This window comes from Schistocerca nitens, chromosome 11, assembly GCF_023898315.1.
Source record: "Schistocerca nitens isolate TAMUIC-IGC-003100 chromosome 11, iqSchNite1.1, whole genome shotgun sequence".
Classification (NCBI taxonomy): Eukaryota; Metazoa; Arthropoda; class Insecta; order Orthoptera; family Acrididae; genus Schistocerca; species Schistocerca nitens.
This window is the reverse complement of record NC_064624.1, coordinates 107,677,093-107,699,165: the sequence shown is the minus strand read 5'-3', so window position 1 is coordinate 107,699,165 and position 22,073 is coordinate 107,677,093. Positions and strand designations below refer to the sequence as shown.

Sequence of the window (22,073 nt, the reverse complement as noted above, 5' to 3'; positions counted from 1 at the left end):
TTATTCCATGGTTTGTTAAGGTTTCAAATTTATACTGACTTTTTGATCACCCGGTATTATGAAAAGGGAAGTTGCTACTCACCATACAGCAGAGATGCTGAGTTGCAGATAGGCACAAGAAAATGACTGTCACAAATAGAGCTTTATCAAAAACACACAAACATAACTCACCCACGCAAATGCAATCTCGGGCAACTGAGGCCTCAGTTGCCACAGTCATATGTATGAGTTGCATTTGCATGCGTGTGTGTGTGTGTGTGTGTGTATATATGTGTGTGTGTTCTCTATTTTTGACAAAGACCTTACTACCTGATAGCTGTGCCTATCTGCAATGCAGCATCTCCGCCGTAGGGTGAGTAGCAACTTTCCTTTTCATAATATTGTTACATTCCATCCTAGATTTTCTATTGTTTGATTTTTACCATTATATGAACTATGTGAAACCTTAGAATGTCACCAGTTCTTTTCCAAGCATACAGTCTTCTTATTGATTCTTAAACCAAGTATTCACGATGATCGAATTAGCGCTGTGCAGATTCTTAAACCAAGTATTCACGATGATCGAATTAGCGCTGTGCAGAATTCACCCGGGCAGCATATTCATCTGTTCCTTTTCCCCAGGCCATGTTCTAATATTTTCCTTCTCTTCCTACTCCTACTGTCAAATTCCAGCCCTCCATCATAATTAAATTTTCATCTCCCAAAGCTATCTGAATAATTCCTTGTATCTCCTCATACATTTATTCAGTATCATCATCATCATCATCATCATCATCATCATCATCTGTGGAGCAAGTTGGCACATAAACTTGTGCTCCTGTGGTGCTTGTGGGCTTTGTGTCCATCTCGGTTATAATAATGCGTTCACTATGGTGATCATAGAGCTTTGACCACATTCCTATTTTCTTAATCATTATTAGGCCTACTCCTGTATTACCTCTCTCTGTTTGACTTTCTATTTATAACCCTGTATTCACTTGACCATAAGTCCTGTTCTTCCTGCCACCACACTTCACTAATTCCCACTACATCTTACTTCAACCTACCCAATAGATATCAGACAGGAAATCAAAAATATCCAATATTCAAAAACAAATCCTGTCATTTTACATTTTATCAGAATATTTGAACTCAGGAGTGTAAATACCCCGTAAGTCAAGTATTTGAATTGGCTACATTTTGCTTTGCCAGTACATGGACAGCTGACAGGTCTGTTTCAAGTTATGTAAATACATAGTTTGAAGTATACAGCTCTGTAGTTTCCAATGACAACACTTTGCAGCGAAGTAATTTTCGTATAGACTGTGCATTCCTCTATAGGATCCAATATGGAGTTTCATATTCTTGTGCAAAATTCTATGACAGGTTAGCAAAGATGACATGCAGGACATTAGAAATTAGCAAAAGTTAAAAGTAAAAGAGTACTTAATAGCCAATCTTCGTAGTATTTATCAGAATATTTGGACTGTGGTTTCTAATTCTGTTGTTGTTCAAATTTGCCCGGTACTCTACTGCATCAAACTGCTGATTTATATCACATTCTTTTCCTTTTCTTCTTCTTCTTCTTCTTCCCAGAAATTCTCCCCTCTATCTCTGTGCCTTTCCCTTCTTTCTTCTGCCCATGACCCTCTTCTCTTCCTGCATGTTTTCTTTGGGAAATCCTTGATTTTTTCCTACCTTTTCCCTCAGTTTCTGTCTGTTTTCTACATCTTTGTTTTTTTTCCAAACTCCTGTGCATATTTACTAACTTCTATAAACCAGGAAAATTGGCTTTTTGGATTTTTATCAAAGGAGTTTAATATTTTTTCCATTATTTTTAAGTGGCCTTGAAACATAAACTTCCACTTTCCCTTTGTATCTATTATATCCTCAAACCTCGTTGCTTCGCAGTTTCCAAATCCCAGTTTCATACTTTAGACACATTTTTTTAAAAAATTATTATTCTTTCTTTCTTCTCTAAATTACTTAACTTTTTGGATGTGGCAAATACAGTAAGCAGGTCAAAATGGATGTGTGTTACAGTATGTTATTAATAAACATTAAGTTGTGGGCTACCCATGACTGTGACTCCTAAAGTAGGGATTGTTAATTACTAATATACCACCATCATTCAAAAATTTTATTTTCTGTTTGCTGTCCAACACATCTCAGAGCTACAACTCAATTTTCAATGACTGTGTGGACATACTGGATGTTACATCTGCTTCAGTTTTCACCTAACAGTGACAAAATGACACAGTTGTTAGACTTAAAGTATACATCAGATGGGATTAATAAGGTGAAGCCAGAGAAATAAATTCTAATAGCATATTATCTGAATTTGACCACGGGACATTCGTCTTTTGCATTGGTGCAAAACTTCCACTTTTATGCTTAGAGAGTGTGAAACCCAGTGCTGGCACATAACTTACTCATCTCAAATAGCTCAGAGGGTGCTCCTGAGCTTAATGTTCCCGTACAACAGACATATTACCTTTGATGGTGTCACACACACACACACACACACACATACACACACACACACACACACACACACACACACACACACCTACCTTCACAGGAAGAGACACAGTGGAGAGATTTGGAATTTAATCTGGGATGGTGACTGCAGAGATTGGCATTGGAAATTTTCCACTGGCTTACGTCTGAGTTGTTTTTCATGAGCCTGACAGCTCCTAAGCTTTCCAAAAGGATGAGCAGTGACAGATATGACTCTCTTTGGCAGTAACGTGTGGTTCTTTTACACACTGAATCCGTATCTTACAATTTCTTGTCAGTCACACTCACTTCTGTTGCAAAGTGATTTTTTATAAACTATGTAATCAGCAAAGCACCTTTAGGCTTACCTGTAGTGAAAAATAATTTAATTTTTAAGTATAAACATTTGTGGAACAATTAGAAATGTGCTACAGAAAAAGATCGTGAAAAAGAGACAGACGAAGTTTTACAAGTCGTGGCAGTGGCTTTGGATCTGAGACCTGCTGAAGGGTACAAACAGGGTCCAGACTGTGGAAATTAGATTTCTCTGTAGTGTTAAATGATGCACCAGAGGTGGTCACTTCAGAAATGAAGACATTAGAAGTGAATTAAAGGTTAACTCAGTGCCCAAGAAAATAGCTCCAAACAGAAACAGATTGTGGGATCATGTAGGTAATGTGCATGAAAATCGACTTCCAAAAAGTGTTCTCGATTGCAGAACTAGACAAGCAAGACGGTGGGTGGGTGCGTGGGCTGGTTGGTTGGTTGGTCGGTCGGTTGGCCAGTCGGTTGGTTTGTTGGTTGACTCGGGGGAGGAGATCAAACTAAAACAGAGGGAAGACCGTAGGAGAGATAGCTCGACCTTGTTGACTGGAACAGGTAAAGTCACCTAAGCCATAAAGGAAGAAGAAGAGGAATAAGAATAAGACGTAGAAAAATAAATATAAACAATGATTTCATTGAATGCTACAACATTTAAAATGTCCACCATAGGCTTTCAAATTCTTTATATGAGATGATCTTTGTTGCATTACTGGCAGATAATGAAATGTATTGCATGATCGAATAAAGGTCATCTTTTATAAAGAATTTGAATATTTAAAATGCAACGGTGGATCAAAAATTTTCCATTCAAAGATGGTACAGTCCAGAATCAGTGGGCCGATCAGTCAAAATTGCCATTAGCTTTGAGGCAATGCACTGAATAGAAGACATCCCTTTGGTAAAACACCACGTTCTGCTGCCCGTAACGGACTGCCGCACATGCTCGTTTGACAGGTATTGTCGACATTAGACGACCAGAGGCGTGATAATCGCACAGGGAAAGATCGGGACTGTAGGACGGGTCTCCCACTAGAGTTAGCGTAGCTTCTGCATTACTGCATCCGTGGTATGGAGACGTGCATTATTGTAAAGCAGTAGCACCCTTTGGCGCGCCATTCCACAACAGTGGTTTTCACAAACGTACTATCCCGTACATTTTCTTCATTCCCTGATGGGTGTCTGTTGGTATTTGTCTGTCAGCAGCTGAGAAAACAATAACAGAATGTCAGTCCTGTTTGGATGCATTTGGTAATAATGCTACCACAGTTAACATTTCAACATTTACTACAAGCACTTCAGGAAGAGGCAAATGCACACTAATGAGCTGCCTGCATGCCAATGCTCGTATACCTCCACCGGAGTCACACTGTGTTGCGTATACAGTGCAGCAGTGCTGTGAAACGGAAACTTTTGTTTGCCTGCTATAGCTTAAGAATTAAAAAACTATGCCAAAGGTGTAGGCTCATGCATGAAGAAATTAATGGAAAGATTTTATTGATCGGTAAATAGGATAAAAGTCTTTACAATCAAGAAATTGTGTATCTATTGTCTTATATTTCCTTTTTTTTTTTTTTTATTGCGACCTTCAGACATTATCCACTCAGCTAGCCTCCAGTACATGTCATTTTACAATTTAAAAGGTACATCCAACCGCACGCATCACACGTACATAGCCGAGACTCACATCGGAATGGAAATGAAGTCCCGTGTTTCTTTACAGTGTGTAGGGCAGGGCTTCACAACATACGTGCTCACGGAGCAAGCTGTGAGCAGCAAGGCGCGAGCATGGAGCAGCGCGAGCACGCTACCCCCACTACCGGACCAGAGCGGAGAGTGGGGAAAGTCACGTGGGGCACATAACAGCTGCCGCCAGTCGATGTAAATCCGCGGCCACCTGCAGGGATATCACTCACGAATTATTACTGTGACAAATGAAACAAGTAAAGGAGAATGTACACGTGCCACATAATTTTATTAGCTTAGTGTATGCCTCTACATTCGCATTAATTTGTGAACTGTTACACAATAAAAGGTGTCACTGAAGTGTGGAATTCTCGGTTATCTTGTACTTTTTGCCCTTTACAATTGCGTCTATGTTCGGAGTAATTGTTCTTGTGCATTTTAGGCGCAGCGTGCAGTTTAAATTTCGATCAGACAATGCGTTTCTCAGGCGCGTCTTGTTACATTTCATTGCAGAGAACAGTTATTCACAAACATACGTGGAACCGAACATTGACATTATTGTAGCCGCCAGTTTGTGCAAACGAGGAAATCTATCCTGAGGGAAGTGTCTGTAGAATTCCAAAATGTTTTTCTTGTTCTGAAATTTGTCTCTGTATTCTCTGTCACACTGCAGGTCAATAATTTCTTGCTGCAGCTCAGGACAAATCTCTTAAATATTCGCTGAATATGGAGAGAACAGATCAAAATCACTGTCTAGTGCTGTCAGATCTTGAAAGCGCTGATCAACTAAACTGTGTGAATAACGTTCACAGTCTTTGTGAACATCTTGCACGGATGATAATTTAGGAAAATGAGCTAGGTTTCCTGTTTCCAGCTGACTCACCAATAGTGTCAATTTCATTTTAAAAGCTCGTATTCGATCTATGAAATGAGTAGTTAGCAGATCTTTACCTTGTAGTAAAATGTTCAAAGCATTCAGATGGCTAGTTAAATCTGCTAAGAACGCGAGATCACATTCAAACGTGCGCGCGCATTTCCCCTCCCTCCCTACTCCGCGACCTTGCACCTGCTTGCGAGCACGTGCCTGAGCAGACGCGAATACTCGCGCTCAAAACCGGCCAGTTGTTAAGCCCAGGTGTAGGGGAATGATGCGGGAGACCCGTACTGCCGTCCTAGGCGAGGTCCTAATGGAGGTGGTTTGCTGTTGCCTTCCTCCGACCGTAATGGGGATGAATGATGATGATGAAGATGACACGAGAACACCCAGTCATCCCGGGGCAGGTGAGGCTACCGCGAGACCACGAGTGGTGGACAAGACTCACATTAAGGGTCTAATACAGCTCTTTCCCCGACGACACTTGTACACGTCAGTGAGGTGATCAGCTGTAGTCTCGAAGTACTGCCCTCGATTCCGTAACACTCTGATTTATGCAGCAGTAGGGGATTGTTCACACGGGTGGAAACCTTTGTAGGGCTACAGAAATCTCCTTTGTCATTTTGGGATTTGACATGTCCAAAGATATACAAATTTTCTGAATAAATTGGTTGATTGTATTTTTCATACTTTTGCCTTCTGGAAGCCAAACTTATTTAATGGCATGATATATGTTTTTTCCATGAAATTTTTGTACAGGAGCTGCAACATTTTTTCCAAACACTTTTGAAAAGGGTGTAGGGAAGGCGTACAAGTTTATAGTTCCCTATATCTTCCTCTGAACTGCAATTCTATAATGTGTATTAACTACTATGTACTTTAGATTGTCTGAGATATCATTCTTCTTCAATTGCCTGATTAATTATTATGGATAGGCTTCATGATATTATACTAGAAATTGTTTTATTTTCTCTGTTGGGTATTTCATCCCATCTAGCAGAAGTTTTATTTTTTAAGATAATGCTACTTATTCTCCATCCATGGCTGCAGTTCCTTCGAATTTAGCTAGAAATCCACCATTATCCTGATAAAAACTGAAGGGATGAGTGTTTTTATAGGTAGACACTTACATCAGCATCTGATTTTGATACACTAAAAAAAAAAAATCATCGAAACATTGTCATATTTTTTCAAGAATTTACTATGGATCTGTCACCAAGTTAACTTTGGAAGTTTGTGGACCCTCATCTGTGAGACCGAGTTGAGTTTCTAAAGGTGACAGTATTGCCTGTGGATTATTTGTGTGTTTCTTAGTGAATTTTGTGTGCCATTCTTTTGCTGCCTTTACAATTCTTCTAAATATAAAGTAAAGGTGTACTCATCCCAAGCTCTCAATTAACCACAATAAAACTTTTTAATGGAACATATGAGGGTCATGCAGAAAGTAATATCTGCTATTTTCAAACACTGAAAACTCCAGGTAGGAATATCAACAATGTAGGAAAAGACAGATTGCTACCTACTGTAAAGATGCCAGATGCCGGAGTTTGTGGCCCGAGATTCTAGAGTTGACAGACGTGTGTGTGTGTGTGTGTGTGTGTGTGTGTGTGTAGGGGGGGGGGGGGGGGGAGGGTGTTTTACTGACGAAGGGTGTGGCAGAAAGCTGTATCTGAGTGCCTTTCAATTGTGCCTGTCTGCAACTTGATGTGTCTTGTTTATGATAAGAGCAATCTGTCTTTTCCTACGTTGTTGATATCTCCTATTTTTTTTTTAATTTCATATGCATTGGATAGAGCTACATTGTTCACAATTTGTCACTTTCCAATATCATCACCTCCTTTTTCCACAGTTTTTTCCACCTTGAAAGGAGTACACACAAACCTTTGTGGTAAAAAATCGTGGTCTCGCTTCCTCGGCCACGGTCGCACAGAATTATTTGAGGTCTCTGCATCTTAAAAGTAATACCCTAATGAGTTCATTTCAGTTGGCGAAACAGATGGATGCGTGATAGTGCGAAGTCACTTTATTCTAGTCACTCAACATTTACAGTAGCCAGTTTACACGAGTTTTGGAGTAGCCCAGTTTTTCAGTAATGGCCATCACACAGCCTTTAGTGACGGATGCCGGTCGGCTTCCCCACACTGCATCAGCCACCTGTGTTCGCCCATCACTGCAGTGACAAACCTGTCTTCTGCCAGCGTTGACATCCACCGTACCATCTTCGTACACCTTCTTCAGCCTTTCGTGAATGCAGTTGGGTGTTTCACGTTCTGCAGCAATAAATTAAATAACGGGACACCGTCTTATTTGTATGTGAATGCTGGCCATTTTCTAAACTTTGCAATGCTGCCATCTGTCATTGTAGGATGTTTTTACAGGAATGCAGAAGTACGTGAAATTTACTATTATTAACTTAATGAAAGAGCAAAAAAATAAGACATATTACTAACTGGATGGCTCTGGTATAAGACTCGGACATTAATAATAATCAGTTACATTGTTTGATGCTTAAGACATTGCACACTCAGTGGTCATTCTCAAACAGTTAGTTCTGAAAACGCTGCCACCCATGTTGTCTTTATGTACTGGCAGGTGTCTGCTGCATACGATACGCTGCTGTGGCAAAATCAAACAATGGGAAATCCAGGATCAAATAATAACAATATTATGAAAAGGATAGATTGCTATTTACCTTATAGTGGATATACTGAGTCACAAGTATACGCAACAAAAAGACAGCTAAATAAGTAAGCTTTCAGCCAAAAGGCCTTCTTATGAAGTAGACGTCTGCTTGTGTCTGTATATGTGCAGATGGATATGTGTGTGTGTGTGTGTACGCGCGAGTGTATACCTGTCCTTTTTTCCCTCTAGGGTAAGTCTTTCCGCTCCCGGGATTGGAATGACTCCTTACCCTCTCCCTTAAAACCCACATCCTTTCGTCTTTCCATCTCCTTCCCTCTTTCCTGACGAAGCAACTGTTGATTGCGAAAGCTTGAATTTTGTGTGTGTGTTTGTGTGTCTATCAACATGCCAACGGTTTCGTTTGGTAAGTTACATCATTTTTGTTTTTAGATATATTTTTCCCAGATTCTGTAACTTACCAAACGAAAGCATTGGAACGTTGATAGAAACAATAACAAACACAAACACACACACACACACACACACACACAAATTTCAAGCTTTCGCAACCCACGGTTGCTTCATCAGGAAAGGGAAAGACGAAAGGATGTGAGTTTTAAGGGAGAGGGTAAGGAGTTATTCCAATCCCAGGAGCGGAAAGATTTACCTTAGGGGGGAAAAGGGACAGGTATACACTTGCTAGTGGTTGGTAGCACTATGACATCGTGAATCAGCACACACACACACACACACACACACACACACACACACACACACACATCCGCATATGTACAGACACAGGCAGACATATTTTTTACATATGTCTGCCTGTGTCTGTATATGTGCGGATGGATATGTGTGTGTGTGCGAGTGTATACCTGTCCTTTTTTCCCCCTAAGGTAAGTCTTTCTGCTCCCAGGACTGGAATGACTCCTTACCCTCTCCCTTAAAACCCACATCCTTTTGTCTTTCCCTCTCCTTCCCTCTTTCCTGATGAAGCAACCTTGGGTTGCGAAAGCTCGAAATTTGTGTGTATGTTTGTGTGTTTTTTATTGTGTCCTATCAACATACCAAAGCTTTCGTTTGGTAAGTTACAGCATCTTTGTTTTTAGATATATTTTTCCCACATGGAATGTTTCCCTCTATTATATAAATTCATGCAAATGCAAGTTGCACACACATGACCACTGTCTCTGGCTGCTGAGGCCAGATTGCGAATAACTGTGCACGATGGGAGAAGCAGTCTGAGTGGTGGGGGTAAGGAGGCAGCTGGGGCAGGGAGGGGTACGAATAGCAGGGTAGGGGTGGGGGACCATAAAGTGCTGCTTGAGGGAGTATACAGGGATGATGTGGAGAGAGGGTAAGGCAGCTAGGTGCAGTTGAAAGATTAGATGGCGGGCAGGGGGGGGGGGGGGGGTGCATTGGTGGCAGTGTAATGCAGGAGTGGAAATAGGGAAAGTGATAAGTGGAATGGCAATGACTAACGAAGGTTGAGGTCAGAAGGGTTACAGGGACATAGGACATATGACAGGGAGATTTTCAACCTGCACAATTCAGAAAAGCTAGGAAGAATCCACATGGCACAGTCCGTGAAGCAGTCATTGAAGTGAGGAATGTGGTAGCAGGCAGTGTGCTCAGCAACTGGATGATCCGGCTGCTTCATTAGCTATTTGTGTGGACAGGCAGCTTGTCATTTGTCATGCCTACGTAGAGTGCAGCACAGTGGTTGCAGCTTAGCTTGTAGATCACGTGACTGCTTGCACAGATAGCCCAGCCTTTGGGATAGGTAATGCATGTGACTGGATTGGAGTAGCTGATGGTGGGAGAATCTATGGGGCAGGTCTTGCATCTAGGTCTGTTATTGGGATACGAGCCTGTAGCATTACACGAGTATGTCCAGTATAGTCTGATCTATTTTGTGTCGAGTGTAGGGGAGTCGAAACAACTAGTGACCCGTGACATCGTATCAACTTGAGAATTTTTTTTATACATGTAATTAATTTCTAAATTTTATTGAGTATTTGCAGAGTAAAGAATTTAATTATGTACTACATTTAATAGCTAATGAGTTTTAATGACATAGATATAAATATATTTTGACATAGCAAATCGTGTTGTCGCATTACGCACGATATGTTTTCTCTTTGTAAGAACAAAAACTTCCGTGTTGCTCGAGGGTGCGATCGAGTAGTCGTCGAGTGCGGGTGTCCTGTAACTTTCACGAATGGGCATAGAATTGTTAGTTTACAACCCGGAGTTGATTTAAAAATTATTCTAGAGAACCATGGCCAGACGTTGGTGCAAACAAATTGCACAAGAATTCTCAAATATCGGCACGGAGTTTAAGACGTGCGGCTGGATATCGGGCATTATCGTCGCGTGTAGGATTCAGTAACATTAAATGCAATTTATGGACATTAGCTTGATAATAACTATGAACGACTTATATGAGCGGCATAGTAATCGTCTTGATGTTCAAAGCAAGCGAGAAGCGATTTACTGCCAGGATACGACAAATATTAATCGTTGCATAGTCAGCTTGTTGATACGTTCCTTAGTAACTCATAAATGGACAGTGATAGAATTACTGAAATGATCTTTTAAGTATCAGTGACCACTACACACACACACACACAGACACACACACACACACACACACACACACCAGAAACTAATTACTCTAACTGTGAGTGACTTCAGGATTGGATGAGTTTCTTTATTTCAGCTAATTGGTATTAATAAACTTCTTTTGACGTTGAAACTTCATCAGTGGTGTCATGTTCATTCAGTTTAGTAGAATGACAGATAGTACTAGCTATGCTACTATTTATAGTTTTAAAAGAAAAGAGAGCACATACCTGTTTTTCTTTTGAGAAATGTTCGTACTTCAGTCATCAGTCTTCTCAAACCAGAGGCACGAGTGACGCTCCCTCACAGCACTATGATATCGTGAATCATTACACACATTTCTGCATTTAAAACCCTGAATATAGCCGCAGTACGAGGAAGGAGGAAATAAGAGGAAAGATCAGCAAAAGAAACGGAACAAAGAGAGAAGGGGAGGTCACAAGCCGTGAGGTAAGCGGTCAGGAGCAAAGGTGGAGTAAGGACGGACGAGGATATGACGTAGATTCAGTGGGTGGCAGAATAGCACTGTGGGAGGGGTCGGAAGGATAGCGGGTAGGACATTCCTCATTTCGAGGCACGACAAGAGGTAGTCAAAACCCAGGTAGATGATACGATTCAGTCGCTCCAGTGCCGAGTGGTGCCGAGTCACGATGTCGATGCTCCTCTGTGACCGAGTGGTGAGACTTTGGATGGTGGGAATTGACTGGAGAGATAAGGCATAGGAGATCTGTCTCTGTACACAGGTACGAGGGTAATTGCAGTCTGTGTGGCTAGGCTGTATGCTAGGGACTTCTTGTTATGGAGTGGGTGGCAGTAGTTGAATGGAGGTATTGCTAGTGGTTGGTAGGTTTGATATGGATGGAGGTACTGATGTAGCTATCTTTGAAGTGGAGGTCAACATTGAGGGAGGTGGTTGTTGGGTTCAGGAGGACCAGGTGAAACGAATGGGGGAGACGGTGTTGTGGTCCTGGAGGAATGTGGATAGGGTATCCTCAGCCCCAATCCAGATCTCGAAGATGTCATCAGTGAATCTGAACCACGTTAGGGGTTGTTTCGCTGTTTTTTTGTAGTGCCTGTCTGTGACACATCTCCACTATTTTGAATGATTTTGTGATACCTTCAGCTGCCGTTCTCTTTATTTCGAGTGTGATTGTACAGTTTTACCCTTAGGCCATTTTCAAGTATTTTTTTTTTTTTTTTTGGCCTAAGGCTAAAATTGTACAATTGTACATTAAATAAAGAGAATGGCAGCTGAAGGCATTACAAAATCGTTCAAAAAATTCATCGCAGCTGCTGACCCTGTCACATTGAAAACTACATCATGTGGTGAGTACCAATCTATCCTCTTCGTAATGTTGTCGATACAATGCTATCCCACATCACTGGGGAGAGTCTGAAAATCACGGACTTACCTGTACATCAGCTTCTGATACTATCAAATTATGGGACCTGAGACGACAGCTGGACTCACTCATTTTATGAAGTTGGTGCAGAGGGTTTGTACCCTTACAATTTCCATCCTTATTATTCAACATTGTTTGTTACATTGAGGCTTTTGTACAATATGTCAGAATCTTCTGGTGTGGAATTGTGCTATTTATTGTCGTCATATTTTCATTTTCATTGCAACTAGAAATGAGAAACAGGAAAGGTGAGAGCTCGTTTCTCAAAAACGGGAAAAGGTAAAGAGTAATAAAAATGGCCAGGTGCGAGGTCTTCAATTGGATGCCACTTCAGTGACTCGGGTGTCTCTAATCTACTGCACAATTTCGCGTTTCTTATCTACCACACGACTTGCGTGTTTCTTATCTACCGCAGTTATTCAACTGGGGAAAGGGACCTGCAGTTTGACACGGAATCCGAACCACATGTCATTCCTGGCAACTCCTCACATTGTCCACAAGAGGTGGAGGCTCTCAATCCCCCGACCTCTCAGTTTCCAGGGATGCCCTTTAGCACTACACCACAATGTCTGAGAGCGAAAAGTCAAGAGAGACATAGGTCAACAATTAATTTACAAAATTCATTATTAGTTGTAACACATTCATATATAGTGGTACAATTTCTTTGTATTTCAGGGGAATTTTGTGGGTCCTTTTACGCAGGGTATCTGAATTGTTTTCATTCTTCTATAAGAGGCAGTTTGCCGACTTGGCGTGTTTACCTTTCTTGTACACAAAATATGAATTTTGTGTTCTTCCTCTAAAATATGTTGCATAAAAAATTACCATACAAAACTAATGGGACTACTGACTTCACATTATTTGTGGTCAGCTCATCTTCCTTTGAGTTTAAAAAAGTCTAGTGGCAACGATCGACAGTTTTGGGTCGTTCCTCGTGACTGGCGAAACATCTGAGCACAAAAGAGACGAATGTGCTTCCGATTATTAAAAGACTCTGAGTACCGGCTTCCTCATTCAACCGTCGTCAGTATCTTTACAAATTTTCCCAAAAATTTTGACGTGCAAATATACCTGCACTCTTTTTTAATGTGCAACTCACATCAAACTCTCACAAACTCCCCTTACTGTATCACCCTCACATCACTAGTCCTTCACTGGAAATCCACTTCCACTTCCACTTGCTCTCATTCTCAGTCACTCATTCAGCCCAACTTATTGTCAACATATCTTTGTCTCTCTCTAACTGTTACAGTCTTCTATCCTACAGCCACAGTCTCCTTCATTCTCTCCTTCTACCACTCCACTCACTATCAAAGTCTCTCTTTTGCTCTCTCTTACTGCTGCTGTCTCATTCATTCCTTCCCATTGCTGCTGCCTCTTCTCACAGTCACTATCTCTTCCTTCCCCATTGCCATTGCCAAAGACTGTCTCTCACTATTACTGGCTCTCACTCACTCCCACTTCCACTTTCTCCTTCTCTTTCTCTTCATCCCCCCCCCCCCCCCCCTTCCCCCGCAGTGTCTCCTTCATTCCTTTCCCAGCTCTGTTCCACTGCCACTGTGTCCCTCTCTTTCTCTCTCAATCTCATTGTCTCCTTCGCTCCTTCTCCTTCTTTACCATAACCACTGTATATCATCTTCCGGTATTTATTACTTTTCTGTCACTTTCCTACTGCCACTTTCTCCTTTTCTCTCAGCATAAAAAAGCACAAATATGTTTGCATGTTAAATGTTTTTGAAAAATCTTTATACACTGTGTGATCATAAGTATACAGACACCTGGCTGAAAATGACTTAAAAGTCCAATGCTGGAATTGAATATGGTGTTGGCCCACCCTTAACCTTGATGACAGCTTCCACTCTCGCAGGCACACGTTCAATCAGGTGCTGGAAGGTTTCTTGGGGAATGGCAGCCCATTCTTCACGGAGTGCTGCACTAAGGAGAAGTATCGATGTCGGTTGGTGATGCCTGGCACGAAGTCAGCATTCCAAAACATCTCAAAGGTGTTCTATAGGATTCAGATCAGGACTTTGTGCAGGCCAGTCCATTACAGGGATGTTATTGTCATGTAACCACTCTGCCACAGGCCGTCTGTTATGAACAGGTGCTCGATCGTGTTGAAAGATGCAATCGCAATCGCAATCCCCGAATTGCCCTTCAACAGTGGGAAGCGAGAAGGTACTTACAACATCAATGTAGGCCTGTGCTGTGATAGTGCCATACAAAACAACAAGGAGTGTAAGCCCCTTCCATGAAAAACGTGACCACACCACACCATAACACCACCGCCTCCAAATTTTACTGTTGGCACTACACACACTGGCAGATGACGTTCACTGGGCATTTGCTGTATCCATACCCTACCATTGGATCGCCACATTGTGTACCGTGATCTGTCACTCCACACAACATTTTTCCACTGTCCAATCATCCAATGTTTACGCTCCTTCCATCGAGTCAGGTGTCGTTTGGCATTTACCGGTGTGATGTGTGGCTTATGAACAGCCGCTCGACCATGAAATCCAAGTTTTCTCATCTCCTGCCCAACTGTCATAGTACTTGCAGTGGATCCTGACGAAGTATGGAATTCGTATTTGATGGTCTGGATAGATGTCTCCCTATTGCAAATTAGGACCTTCTTCAGCTGTCGGGGGGTCTCTGTCAGTCAACAGACGAGGTGACTGTATGCTTTTTTGCTGTATGTGTCCCTTCACATTTCGACTTCACTATCACATCAGAAACAGTGGATCTAGGATATTTATGAGAGTGGAAATTTCGCATACAGACATATGACACAAGTGACACCCAATCACCTGACCACATTTGAAGTCTGTAAGTTCCACGGAGTGCACCATTGTGCTGTCTCACAATGTCTAATGACTACTGAGGTTGCTGATATGGAGTACATGGCAGTAGGTGGCAGCACAGTGCACCTAGTATGGAAAATATATGGTTTTGAGGGTGTCTGGATACTTTTGATCACATAGTGTAGGTGCTGAAGAAGGTAGAATGAGGCAGTTGGTACCCCACTGTTCAGTCAGTCTTGTAATAGAGAGGAGCATATTTGCCTTTTTCATGCTGCAATAGGAACATTTTCTGCCAGTTCCTGTCTTTCCACTGTTACAGCAAGACATGTTGCTTATATGAAAAGAGCTTTGTGAGTCAGTAAAACTTTGATAGTTTTTAGTTGTATGAAATTGAAAGAATGCGAAACTAATTTTACACCTCAGACTGAATTTTACATGCACAAAAAAATTTCCTGTGTTTTAGTACTACACCATGGAATCTTCAGAACCATTCTGATGAGAATGGAGACACTTTTCAGCATATTTCTCCATGCTACATCACTTTATAAACTACATTTTCATTCACACTGTTTTTTACATGTAAATTCTACATGTGCAAGCAGGCTAACTCTGAAACATTTTATCTCAGAAACTGACAAAGATATCAAGAAAATTTTCAACATTGTTAGATATTGGGGTCCTGGTAATATATTGTAAAAATTACAGCCACTTGCTGCAGATAGCTGTCTTGGAATCCAAGGCTTGGTCTTGGTATCCAAAATCCAGGTCTTTGAGGTGTTCTTGATAACAGATAAAGATTTTTGAGAATAGGAAGATGGCACTTCTAGATAAATATTTAGAGATAGATATTATCTCATTAAAATTTTAGCAATTTGGTGCAGTTATTTATTATTTAGATTTCGTCTCACATTTGAATTTACACACATATTTTATACGTACATGTAAGGTAATGTTGAACCTCTGCATCTCAGAGATGAATAAAGGTATCATTAAAATGTTCAGAGTTTCAGATTGGGGTCTGAGGAATATATTACAAAAATTTTAGCTACGTGCTGTGCATAGTTATCGTGGAATCTGCAGCTCAGTTTTGATACTCAAAAGCACGTTTATCAGGTTTCCTCGGGAACCACCCGTGAACTAAATGGTGCCTCCGTGAGCTCCTTAAGGGGAACTGTGGACCACATCTAATGCAAAACAAACCAACTGATTTGCTCCATGTGCCTAAGCTAGAGGACGCGAGTAATATTCAAAAGTTGACCCTGTATTGTAGGATAGTTACAGTAAGACAGTCCATCTTCCTCACCTGAGGACTTTTGACCCTACCTTTCTGTCACCAATAGAACTTGAGGATGAGCCCCAGAATTTTTTTTTTTTTTTTTTTTTTTTTTTTGGGGGGGGGGGGGGGGGTGCAGTATTTCAGAATGTATTAGGCAGTGTATGCTGTCACATGCATACCAACTGTGAGACAGTTGCCTTTAATATCAGCGGACCTCAAAAAGTCGGAATGCTGTAATGACTGTTCAACTTCTCGGGGATACGAGTGGAGTTCAATAAGTGAGCCAATGCAACTTTTTTTCCTACGAGAGTTTCAGCTGAAAAACTACAGAGTTTGTTGTGGGATATTCCCAGTTCAGCCCCTATAGTTTCATGAATTTCCAATAGGTAGCTGCACTATACGTAGTCTTCAAAATGGTGTCCTTAACAGGAGTGCATTCCAAGCGCAGAGGTGTCATCGAGTTTCATTTGGTGGAAAACCAGAGCATTACAGAGATTCTTACGTGCTTCCAGAATTTCTAGAGACCTGACTGACAAAAGCACGACGAGTCGTCGAGCGACTCTTCTGTCACCGTGGCAACGAAGTCGTGCAGACCTATCCGATCCCCCGTGTACCAGCTGGCCACGCACGACTGTGACTCCTGGAAAGTTGGAACGAAGAGACAATCTCATATTAGCTGATTCCCTAACAGAAGGTCATAAAGAGCAACGGAGGACGTCCTGTGCGGAGTTGCTTGCACGCTACGAGGCTGATCGTGACAGTTTTATATCGAACATTGTCACAGACATCTAAACGTGGGTTCATTAGTTCGAACCAGAAACAAAACAGCAATCTAAAGTGTGCTGCCCCACAGCCTCCTCTCTGAAGAAAACTTTGAAAGCCGTATCCTCAGATAATAAAGTTGTGGTGACAGTCATCTCGGCCTCTGAAGGGGTTATTCTGTTTGATGCCCCCCCTCACGGTGCAACGATTCACTCAGAAGTGTAATGTGCTACCTTCAGGAAACTGAGAAATCGACTCGAGCATGTTTGTCACTGTGAAATTGCGACTGAACATCTTCTCCTCCACGACAGCACGAGGTCTCACACGAGTGTGCGCACCACAAAACTTCATCGGACAGTTTTCCTCGTCACCCCTACGGCCCAGATTGTGCACCTTCCAACTTCCATCTGTTTGGCCCGACAAAGGACGCACTCCGCAGGAAACGGCACACGGGTGATGGAGAGGTTGTCGATGTAGGAAGATATCGGCTCCGACTTTGACCGGTGCAGTGGTACTGTGTGAACATACAGACCCTCCCAGTTAGGTGGCATAAGGCTGTCACATTGGACACAGATTATGTTGAAGAATAGCGTTTTGTAGTGAAAAGAAGAGGAACATTACCGTATTTACTCGAATCTAAGCCACACTCGAATCTAAGCCGCACCTGAAAGATGAGACTCGAAGTTGAGGAAAAAAAATTTTCCGGAATCTAAGCCGTACCTGAAATTTGAGACTCAAAGTTCAAGGGGAGAGAGAAGTTTTAGGCCACACCTCCAAATCAAAACAAAGCTGGTCCATTGTAATATGAGGCACAATTTAGGTCGAATGAATGACGATACAACTACAGTAGTTTGGTTCGAGTCGTAAGCTTAGCAGTTCAGCTTTACCAGGTAGCCACTGCTATGCGTCAGGCGCTCCGTCCGTATTTATACGGGTACCCTACCTTTTTCACGCGCTTCGTCTGGTTTGAATTGATTGCCTATTTTTCTTTGATCTGATAAGCGCCGTTCTCTTTGTTATAGGTGTTTACGTCGCTCTAAGCTGAAAATGCATTATTGTACTGTGTCATACATTGTTTGTCACATTCTGACAATGAGTGTTTACGGCCTGTCGCCGCTCGCGGCATGGCTTGCTTTTGTGCGCGCTACCGCCGTTTACAGTTTTTTAAAAAAATGAGAGGAATTGTCTCGTTAGCGAAACAATGGCAAGAGACTGCTATTTGTTGTTACTTACCCTGCTGATTTCTTTGATAATGATTAACAAGAACCAAATAATAGACTGCGTATGATAGGAGATGTTCTGAACGAGAGTTTAGCGAAAATTTTTCTCCGTTTGAAAATCTTTGCAGACGCCTCTTTTGTACATTACATTCTGCACAGAAATTAGAGTCATCTTATATTTAAAAATCTAGTCAATTGCCGTGCTTCATTTCTGACTGTATCACTATTAGGCATAAGAATAATACGAATATAAACATTACATGATATGTATATTCTTCCGTGTTTGCTGTTGTCTCACACTGGTTTCGTAGTTTATTAGGCATACAGGATTTAAATGAGATAGCAGCAAAAACGAAAGAATGCATGGCAAAATATTCGTATTATTCTTATGGTGAAGAGAATACTGCATGTCATTCACAATTCATAAAAGTTCCTATTAGCAACCATCTCTTCTCACAGGTAGGAAAAAATTCAGAACGTAGAGTTGGCCATATTGACAAACATCCCAAATAGTCTTGCCAGTCGGGTTTTCGTAATACATTGAAATGCTGCTACATTCGAATATGAACAATACGGAATTTGTATTTACTTCATTAGATAATGTATGAAAATGCAGTGGTCGAAACTCGGGGCGGAGAAAAAGTTGGTCTTCCACTTTTTTTTTTTTAATTTATTTGCTGACGCAGAGGTTTTGGCACCAGTATTTATCTTTGTGCCTACAAAGCATGCCTGTGTAGCGCTACATGTATTCGACGGCAGAAGTTAGTTGTGGCGGCACCTACCAACATTTTTCAGAACTTCCGCTTACTTTGCACTCGATTCTAAGCGGCAGGCTGTTTTTTGGATTACAAAAACCAGAAGAAAAGTGCAGCTTAGATTCGAGTAAATACGGTATGGTGTATTGGGGTCCTGACTAAACCACTTTCAGACCAAGAATTTGTTGCATTAATTGTCGAATGCTCCTCGTAGATTGTTTTCTTTAACACCTGTCAGACCACGTTCTGCAGGATCCACAGAATACGATGTAATCTGATGTTGTATGACTCAGGTGTGGACACTTTAACTTTTCCTGTTTTTTGATGTAATAACTTGAGTTGTTATTTAAGTGATTGTAGTTGCATTGCAAACAAAGCTGTAACACTTTGATAATTGTTTGCCTATAGAATAACTTTAGTAGCCACACGGCAGCGTTTCCTTTGCTCGTACAGTTGTCAGAGTCGGTGGGTGTGCCGCAGGTGGAGGAGATGGTGCACTACGCACTGGTGCGCGTCCAGGACGAGCAGCTGAGCCCGCCCTCGACCCCGCTGGGTCCGCAGCGACAGGGATACCTGATGGCGCGCGCCTCCGAGGATGAGCCGTGGCGCCCCGCCTTCTTCATACTCAAGTGAGTCCCGTCTACTGGTCCTACAGTGTTTCTCTCAAAGTTGGTGGCGGTGCTTATTGGCACTCGTGTGAATTTATAGCCATCAGATTCATAGAAATCTTGTTGAAGTACCACATGTCTGGAACTATTATGTTGTAATTTTATTAACATTTTATATTCATAAAAATACACACATCAAAAAAAGTTTTGCATCAACCCAGTTCCCAGAACTTCTGAAGATAGATGTTGACTGTGGATATTGTATCACAGACACAGTCCCCTTGGTTGTTCAGAGATGTCACTAAACCCGCTCAAAGATGTAAACAACAGTGCACGAGCAGCGCCTATTAGACGGAGGGGTCTGACAGCCGATCAGTTCCAGTCATTCCACCAGGAAAGAGGTTCACGGCTAATGTTGTCTGTAGTTCAACTGTGCCTAGATGCTCGTACCATGGTTCGATTGCATCTGAATCCGCATTGTTACTTTGGGCCAGGAAGGGCTCTCAACAAGGGAAGTGTCCGTGCATCTCGGAGTGAACAAAAAGCAATGTTATTCGGACATGGAGGAAATACAGAGATACAGGAACTATCAATTACATGCCTCGCTCAGGCCGCCCCAGGGCTACTACTGCAGTGGATGACTGCTACCTACGGATTATGGCTCGGAGGAACCCTGACAGCAACGCCACCGTGTTGAACAGTGCTTTTCGTGCAGCCACAGGACGTCGTGTTACAACTCAAACTGTGCGCAATAGGCTGCACGATGCGCAACTTCACTTCCGACGTATGTGGCAAGGTCCATCTTTGCACCACGACACCGTGCAGCATGGTGCAGGTGGGCCCAACAACGTGCCTATTGGACTGCTCAGGATTGGCATCACGTTCTCTCCACCAATGAGTGTCACGTATGCCTTCAACCGGACAATTGTCAGAGTCGTGTTTATAGGCAACCCGGTCAGGCTGAATGCCTTAGACACACTGTCCAGAGAGTGCAGCAAGGTGGAGGTTCCCTGCTGTTTCGCGGTGGCATTATGTGGGGCCGTCGTACCCTGCTGGTGGTCACGGAAGGCACCGGAATGCCTGTACGATACGTGAATGCCATCCTGTACCGGCAGGATATTGGCGAGGCATTTGTCTTCACGGATGACAATTTGCACCCCCATTGCACACATCTTGTGAATGACTTACTTCAGGTAACGACATTGCTCGACTAGAGTGGCCAGCATGTTCTCCAGACGTGAACCCTATCGAACGTGCCTGGGATAGAATCAAAAGGGCTGTTTATGGAGGACGTGACCCACCAACCACTCTGAAGGATCTGCGCCGAACTACCATTGACGAGTAGGACAGTCTCGACCGACAGTGCCTTGACGAACTTGTGGATAGTATGCCACGATGAATACAGGCATGCATCAATGCGAGAGCATGTGCTACTGGTTATTAGAGGTACCGGTGTGTACAGCAATCTGGACCACCACCTCTGAAGGTGTCGCTGCGTGGTGGTACAACATGCAATATGTGGTTTTCGTGAGCAATAAAAAGGGCGGAAATGATGATTATGTTGATCTCTGTTCCAATTTTCTGTACACGTTCCAGAACTCTTGTAACCGAGGTGATGCAAAACTTGTTTTGATGTGTTTATATGCTTTCTTATTGCTTTGACATACCCTTCTAGTAAAAAATGTTCAGATTCAGTTGACAATTTTGAGTAAAGGACTTGGGCTAATTAATTGTTTTTTTTTAGAACTGTGCTCCAAAATTTTATAGTCAGAGATGACTCTACATTTGGCAGTGTGTGAAAATAGTACAGTGCTGGGAGAAAAGTCACATAAAAAAAAAAATGAATGTAGGGCAATGAAATTTTTGGAATACATTTGTCTAGGTACCATATTTAAGTGATTAACATTACAAGATCACAGGTTAATGTAAGCGCAAGATAAGAGACTGCAAATATGAAATGCAGGTACATTAATAACAGGTGTAATCACCAGAATGTCAAATGTGAGCACGCAAACGTGCATGTGTTGTATCGTATAGGTGCAGGATGGCAGCTTGTGTGATGGAGTTCCACGCCTGTTGCACTTGGTCGGTGAATACAGGGACTCCTATAGTTCAATTCTTCTATCTTGGCGGTTCGCGCATGCCCGCCCAGATGCGGGAGATTGCTACGTTGCCAGTTGAACGCGCCAAGAGAAGCAGTGCCATAGTATAGCATAGTTCGCAAACTTACGTTTAGGGGGAGTGCGCAGTTTATGAAATAAAGCCACCACGGCCGCATTAACCCTTTCGCTGCTACAGAGACGTGCACCCCACATTCCGCGCTGTGCGCGATTTTGCCATCACTGCACTGCTCGCTTGTGCAGACACATACATGGCGTTTCAACTGCTTTGACACACTTTATGATTCGAGTTCACAAAAACTATGTGGCCCAAAAATTTGATATTTACACATCTTCTTGACTGATATCTTCCCCCCATAAATGACTTAATTTTGTTTCGATGTTCAACGCAGTTATTGTGCAGCATTAGACGTAGTAAACAATTGCACGAAATTTTGAAGAGTTTGCAGAGGTAAAAGTTCATAGCGTATACTTTCCGTATGACCGACATTAGTTGCCACTAGAAATGTAAAA

At 42.1% G+C, this 22,073-nt stretch overlaps 1 protein-coding gene across 1 annotated transcript in view; it reads left to right on the top strand.

Moving 5' to 3' along the window:
- Window positions 1-22,073, top strand: part of LOC126212672 (pleckstrin homology domain-containing family M member 2) — a 282,889-nt gene that overhangs the window by 185,279 nt on the left and 75,537 nt on the right. The window contains exon 14 of the mRNA XM_049940093.1: window positions 19,313-19,461. Within this exon, the coding sequence (XP_049796050.1) occupies window positions 19,313-19,461 (149 nt within the window). The remainder of the gene's footprint in view (window positions 1-19,312; window positions 19,462-22,073) is intronic.